The sequence below is a fragment of the Onychostoma macrolepis genome, chromosome 06 (genome assembly GCF_012432095.1).
Source record: "Onychostoma macrolepis isolate SWU-2019 chromosome 06, ASM1243209v1, whole genome shotgun sequence".
Lineage (NCBI taxonomy): Eukaryota > Metazoa > Chordata > Actinopteri > Cypriniformes > Cyprinidae > Onychostoma > Onychostoma macrolepis.
Genome location: NC_081160.1, coordinates 25717331 through 25725178, shown reverse-complemented (window position 1 = coordinate 25725178; position 7848 = coordinate 25717331). Strand labels below are relative to the sequence as shown.

The 7848-nt window shown below is 38.1% G+C and overlaps 1 protein-coding gene across 1 annotated transcript; it reads right to left on the bottom strand.

Moving 5' to 3' along the window:
* Positions 1 to 1798: 1798 nt before the first annotated feature.
* Positions 1799 to 7593, bottom strand: ppp4r2b (protein phosphatase 4, regulatory subunit 2b). Its single transcript, XM_058779912.1, has 9 exons — positions 7351 to 7593; positions 6152 to 6233; positions 5426 to 5596; positions 5147 to 5240; positions 4691 to 4728; positions 4524 to 4598; positions 4306 to 4446; positions 3770 to 4089; positions 1799 to 3685 (listed from the first exon to the last, which is right to left on the bottom strand). Exons 1-9 carry the CDS (start codon positions 7478 to 7480, stop codon positions 3357 to 3359), a joined length of 1380 nt encoding a protein of 459 aa, XP_058635895.1. The 5' UTR covers positions 7481 to 7593; the 3' UTR covers positions 1799 to 3356.
* Between the last annotated feature and the right edge of the window lie 255 nt (positions 7594 to 7848).

Sequence of the window (7848 nt, the reverse complement as noted above, 5' to 3'; positions counted from 1 at the left end):
AGATCTGCAGGACCACTTCACACAGCAGCCAAACGTTTGAACACTTTTCATAAGTCTAATTCTCAGACACTTTTAACATGTCCTCTGTTGGGAATAATATAAAATTAGACATGCGTCTTACGAAGTGGGCATGTGGTAATTGCAAATTATGAATTGGCCTGATTGGTTATACAGAAGGAGTAGAGAAGGTCTCCCTGCATGGCTTCCTCTGTTCCAAAGACACCAGTGTGTGAATTATATTAAATGTCGGACTTCACATTTTATGTTTTTGTTTGTTTGTTTTTTTCACCTTCTAGATGTTGCTCTACGATGATGAACTGTAAGTTCTGAAAAAATAAAGTCAAGCCCCAATATCTGACCACTAATATCCTGTCACCCAGTGAATAACATTAAGACATCTGTCTTGAGCTTTGTAAATGACAGGCCACTCTCTGCTTAATTAAATCTCATTTTAAATTATAACATGGGGGCAGACCAACAATTAAGAGTGCAGGAAAACATCAATAATTCCCACATTATCTCGGAGTCAATGCATCAGCTTACCAGAAATGTGCAAACTTTGTGTTTCAGATCACGATTAGCACATGGCTATGTTTTCTCATGCAAATCTGACATTATTGTGGTTATTTACCTACTTTATCCCCAAGTAATGAGTCCTTGGCAGTTGGCACACAATGTTTGACGTAATCAAAGGCTATATGACAGAAAATGATACAGCTTTTTGGCTGTATTGAACAATCGAGGAACCATATACTGTATGGGCGAATTTCATGAAACCCATGCCAAGGTCATATTTCACCACTAAAATAAAAGAAAGAAATAAGCAAACATATTACTTCAACGAAAATGAATCCTACTTTGAGGTTGCTTATCCTAATTTTTGCATTGTGACACTTTCACGACAATTGAGCACATTTTATTGTTGTGCAGCTTTTAATGCTATAAGAGTTAATTTCATTATGCATTATGTTAATAGATTAATTATTTGCACTGTTACTGCAAATAAATAAAATGAATAGTCTGAAAGATAGGCTTAAGATGATCTGAACATATTGACGAGATTTTACCCATATACAAAAACATTTTATATTTTAGATCCTGAGTAAGTATTCTTTTAGCTGAGCTACTCATAACATAAGAAATTTCTTAATAGTCACTCAACTTCATCACTATTAATAAGTGCTTCAGTTCCCTGTCCCGTGGATCAAATTACAATTCATTTACTTAAGACTTGTTTCTATTCCCATAGCATGCAGGCTTATTTCCCAAGAGACGAGTGTTCAAAGACGACAGTTAAACTTAACCTCTTGCCATGCATCATGGCAGGAATCCACTTTTTATTTCCTCTGAGAGGGCTGGGTAAATTTCAGTAAATCATACTCATGCGACTCTGAAATTAGCCAGCCAGACAGGTGAAATAAAGCTTTCCTTTCTTGAAAGAACTTGCAGAAATTATTGTTCTGTGTCAACAGGAGCCTGTTAAGAGACATATGACTGTGACATAAGAAAAGGAAACTTGTATTTGGGAAATGAAGCAGAAACATTTGAGCAAGAGCTTAATAACAGCAAAATGAATTAGTAGGCATGTATTAATTTGAGGAACATGATTAAGGATTATGAAAAGGCCCGGATGAAAGCATAAGAGACGTTACGTAACGATAATCCTCCTATGAATGACATCCTACAAGTTAGTGGTGCTAACCAAGTATTAAACTTTGGAGTAAAACTCGTCCATAGCACGAACATGAACACATCAAATTGTGTGGCTTGTTGAGGATAGTTGTGTTACTACTTCTCTAAATGATCAGGCTTTTTATTTCAATAAAACAGGCAAAAATAATCTCACAGATTTAAAGACATCTAGAAACCTGAAAATGAAAGTCTTTGATCACGAAAATCACAGGAACACCTTTACATATAAATCAAGTTTACCTTAAACATGTCTATGGTAAATGAAATAAAACAACAGACAGAACATGAAACAAACATTTTGTAATTTCAGCTGCAGAAACATATTTGTTTGACAAATTAAAGGGTCTTCCAAATGTTTAAAACAATAACATTTATTGCTTCGTCTGAATACTGTTTTGAAATCACACGCATTCAGTAATACACAAAAAAAAAAAAAAATTATACATGGATGCACAAAAGGCAGTGAACACAATGCTCTACAAAACACTACTTTACAGAAATTTAAAAATTCTAAATATCAAAAACACACAGCTGCAAAACGGCAGCCAGCTGTTATCGGTGAGACAACTTGGGGTTGGACTGCCACAAATGACACCGTAATTGAGCTAGTCAGAGCAGTCAACAACCACCTGCCAAAACAACTTCTCATAAAACAGGAGATTGAAATGCTGGTATAAATTAACGTGAATCATGAAGTCAGTTTGAATCAAGAGGTAAATGTACCTGACATAAACCACTCACTTTCAATGCAGCGCAGACCGCACAAGAATACAAAAGTGAGAAAAGAGATTTTACATCCCGTCAGTTACACACAAACGACCAGAAAGAAACGATTTTACACTAGGCTTGAATCATTTAACAGAACAAAAGATAGCTATGGCTTGTATTTGCTCGGAACGTAACCTGAACAGCAGCCAGTTATGGTTCTTCAGAGAGAGTGAGACGATAAACTCCACTGCCCCGATGCTTGACACAAGGTGACTAAAATATTAATACACCAATGCAGAGGAGACATGTCCTAGCCGACCTAAAACTTAGAACAAGACTGGATACAGATTAAACTCATGAACCAAGACTTAAATATTAAGAGAAATATTCATGGTTAAATATAAGTTAAGATTTAACAACAACAGTCATGCTGTAAATTATGACAACATATTTCTGCTCTGAAATACATTTATTATAAAAGTCTATGAGCAAGCAACTTCTGCTTTTTCTAACTGGGTTGGAATCATTTCCTGTAGTAACCAAAGGTATGCTACAGCTGTGTAGTGTTTAACTTGTATTTAACCGTGAATATTTCTTTAATTAGCTTTTTAGTGATGTCAGTGTGATTACTAGACATCAAAAAAACTTCAGTCAAACCGCTTTAAGCTTTGTGACAAAACAGACAGGCAGAAACCGATGACATGAATGCAATTGAGGGGAAAAAAAGAAAACTGTAAAAAAGACAGTTTAAAACCTTCACTTCAGCAATAAAATCCTATGTACATCTGCATAAAGTGTCCGTTTGGGAAGGTTGGAGAAGTTAGGTGGACTCTCGACCAAAAGGCGCATGGCGGTAGGTTGGATGTTGCTTCTGATGGCCTTTGTGGAAGGCCACTTAAATGCGTGTCTTCTTAATCTCCACAAAAGCACTCAGATATTGTTGAGTCTGCAGGCTTCTAGTCCTGCTCCATCGGCTCCTCCTCTGCACTCTCCGAGTCCAGGGCCCCTGACCCAGAGTCGCCCTCTGTAGGTGACTCTACGCTACTGCTGCTGGATGTGGGTCCAGAGGCATTTTCATCAGTGCTACTGCTGCTGACCTGCTCGCTTGGCTCCTCCCCTTCTCTCACCTCAGGGCTAGAGGCCACGCCTGCTGGGGCTCTCTGCTCTGATTGGTCCATATCGCTGGGCTCTTCTGGAGAGTCATCAGAGCCACAGGGAACCTCTCTCTCAGTAAAAGCCTCTCTGGAATCTGCCACGGGACACTCGGGCTGTGTGCTGGAAGGCTCTATGTTAGCAAAGAATAGATTATGTTAGTGCTTTATACAACCTAAAAGAAGAGGAGGAGAAAAAAAAAAAAAAATGATGATACCTTGGTCCTCGGAGCCTGCAGCTGATCCATGAGGTTTACTTTCTTCCTCTTCCTCACTCCCCTCCTGCAACATGGACGACGGTGACTCGGCATCCTCTGATTTATCTGAGGAGCTATTAGTTGATGTGGATCTCGGTCTCTCGACAACATGCTGGTCTACTTCATCTTCATCTTCCTCTTCATCAGTGCCATCTTGGTTGAATTTCAGCCTCTTTACTTCATGTTCCTCCGCCTCCATTCCCTCATCTTCCTCGTCATCCAAGTGTTTGTTCTTTACAGAGCTGCCGAGAGGCCCACCAATGCCCGATACAGATGCATCACTGGAACACAAAGATATATTGAACGAATGAATGATGCATTTATATAGATATGATACACATATCATGTGAAAGATAAATGAACGTTCATTGATTCAATCAACTAAATTACTGTTTTCCAGTAATTTATGTAAATCTTAGCATTTAATTTTTGCTGTTTACCATCTCTGGTCTTGAGTGTTAATCAGATGAGGAGATACAATGGCAAATTTAGTCTACCTGGCCGATTTGCTGTGTCCTTGTGCTGTGTTTGTCTCCTTGTTTTCTGTACTGTCCGGAAGGCCATTTGTGGCCAGTGAACTGGATATGGAATGTTTCTGTCTGTTTAATGGTCTGGGCGTTCCTGGACCATTTACTTTCCTGTAATATATAGGGAAATTAAGTTTATGCTTTATTTTTTTTAAATGACTAGTCCTGAGCTCATATATTTTCCTCACCTTTCTGTAAAGGCAGATGTGTTCCCTGACAACATAACTCCATTCATTCTGTTGACACCACTGCAGCCATTCTTCCTACAAAGAGGCCAGCAATAGATTTAAGTTATCTAAGTGTTCAATTAATATGTAGCAACTTTACATTTTAATAGTAAAGAGTCATTACTTACTCAGATGTAGGATAAATGCAACTGACCACCATCACATTCTGATGAAGAGAGAAAACAATCAGTGTCAATAACAAACAACGCAAATTCATTTACAACCTCCTATATGGGAAAATGAATGAGTGAATCTTGAATTTGGACTAAAATGTGGGCCTTGAATGGTAATCAAATCACTTAAGAACATAAAACACATTGATGTGTCAAAGTTCCTCCAACACATGGTAATAAAACCCTTTTCTGCAAACATTTGAAGACACAAGTGTGTGAAACACTGTAAACGATCCTCTAGGTTTATAAATCACACCTGCAAAACAAATACAAGTGGCCATAAATCAACAGCGTGCCTTTATGGAAGTCAAAGATAGCAAGTAATAATATTTCACACCGGACTTCGGATGGAACGTAGCAAAACTACAATAAAAAGTAGCAAAACTACTAAATAGCGCATCACACACTGACCTTCTCTACCCCTCTGAGAAATTTCTCTGTCCCTGCGTAGTTCCTCTTAGGTTCAGTTAGCAGCTCGCACAAGCGCTGGATAGTGAATGGGATCCTGGATAGAGAAAATATTTGAATTAGCTGCTGCATCCTCCACAACGGTGTAGGCTAGGTTATATTCAACAGCCAGAAGATGGCACACTTGCTCTGGGGTAAAGATACAGGGACAAACCCAGTGCTTTTCAGAAAGGAAAATTGGTGATAGCGCCACACGATGCAATTAATTAGAGTGTTACTTGCCCATTGTATCCATTCACTATCTTAAGAATTCTCTCCTTCATTTCTTCAAAAGGAACCGACTCTACGTTGGGGTTAGCAGGCCCTCGCTGCTCTGGGGCCGATGCTCGGAAATCCTCCATTACTTTCTCCAGTTTGAATATGAAGTAGCTTTTAAACTGACACCAGGACACCCTGAAAAGGCAACAATATTAAGCATTAGTAACTCCCCGACAGCTAAACTTTGTAAGGGACAACATTCGCAAGTCATGACACGGCTACCAACCAAATAAATGAGCACAGAATTTTTATATTTCAAAATTCATTTGAAATTGTTTTATTATGTGAGAAGAAACCAGAGTGATGAGATAATATGATAAATTAAACACTGTCTGCCACACAGTTCAGTATGCAAAAATAATTGACCACAGAACTTTGACCAATCAGGAGCAGGTTTTCCAGAGACATACAGGGATCAGATCTTTTGATATGCATCTGACTATGTATTCTAACAATTACTTCATGAAATGAGAGCAGGTTGTCTAAAGCAGATCTAGTCGATAAGTACAAGGTTCAGAGTGTTTTGGAACAAAACCAAAAGTGCTGTGGTAGTGCAATAAACCACCTTGTGGTGTTACCTAGAAAAGTAGTTATGATTTTAAACAAACCACTGAAAAAGAGGTCACACAAAAGGTAAAGGGGGTTTCAATGCCCCTCTTAGATCACCCACTGATATCTGGAGGTACTTACAAGGTTTCCCCGGTTTTCGCAATATGGCACAAAAACTGATCTAACACCGGAGACGATTCTTTCTTCACCTCCTTGTCGAAATCTGCAAACACAATAAGATCGCATTATGGATTTCATATAAACATGTGTACTGGATGCAGTCCAAGCAACTTCCAACTTTAAAATACCTTCAATTCGAAATCTAATTAGTCCATTCTAGTTCTGATTTAGATCTACTTTCATGGAAAAAAAAACTACATCTCACATTTTAAATGAGAACAACTACAGTGCACCTAGGTTTAGGTCATATTCAAGCTCCAAAATCAGCATTTTATTTTCTACAACTATTTAGAAAACATCTATAAATCGCTCTTGGAATAATATGCATGCTTTTATTAAAGTTAGAACATATAAAATTAGAACATATCATTATTTTCCAAGAAGAGTTAATGAAGTAAGAAGTACAATTATAATGACCCTAAACATCTTGTTACTAGTCACTCTCAAGATACAGTACCACGAGGTTTTGAATGACCCCAACTAAGATCACTAAAGGAAAACTATAACCAGTTCAGCCCTGAACTTTTATGAAAAATGACAACATATTAATACATTTCCTAACACACTTACATAAGAATTAGTGCAGGTACTGTACAACAAATCTGAGCTTTGTCATTAAATCACAAAAACTATTTATACCACTCTGGGTATATATATATAAAGAATGAGAAATTATTAACAATAATAACAGTAGTAATAATAATATTCAAGTTAGTAGTAGAACTGAGTACAACTTCAAGGTGTAACGTTAAATGCCAAAAAAAATCATGTTATAAAGAAAACTTAGCAAGAAAATCGGACTTTATTATTCAATTATTAACTAATTTAGAGTTAACACTGAATAAACAGTTGTGTAACATACTCAAATCAACTCTAGATCATCCCAAACCACTAACTAGTTATCTCAATCAACAATAGTCTTATTTATTAACGAATTATTTAACTAACCCGTCGTTTTGGCCAAAAAAGCGATAGAAGTCATAAAATAGGAAAAAGAAACCTGTTCATCTGCTCTTAAGACACATCAGACCTCGAAAAACAGGAAAAGCCATTTAGCTACAGGCCATGCTAACATTAGCTAACTCACACTATCAGCTTATAAACACATATAACTCCTCTCTAAACTCACGCAGACCGCCTCAAAACACACAACCGGGCACCTTTAAGAGCTTCCAGAAGAGTGTCTATCTCCATGTCTGTGTTGTTGTCCCTGTCTCCAGTTGGAAAGCGAGAGCTGATGGCTGCTGTTGAGCTCAGCTTCAGTGAAGAAGTGGAGGAGAGGGGAAACATTTCAATATGGCGGCGCCTGCGACGTCACTGCCGGCCGCTCTTCGAGAGTGCTGACTGTTGCGCAATAGCATGGCTGTGTCTCAAAATCTTGTCAGCTGCTCACCTACCTAGAAATCATTTTTGGGGCGTTGTAGGCGTAAAGAGTTTTGGAAATGTGCCTCAAAACCTAGTGAACTTGCCTATGTAGGCAACATTTTGGAGCGCAATAGGCGCGTTTCTAACAAACTGTATGCCTATAAATGCTGTCAAGGCGGGTTCAATAGGTTTTGAAACACGGCCTGAATTTCATGTGCTGACTGGAATTATTAGCCTATTTAACGCTCATCTTCATGTTTATTTAAAAGCAAGTATGAGTCATGTCAATTTGA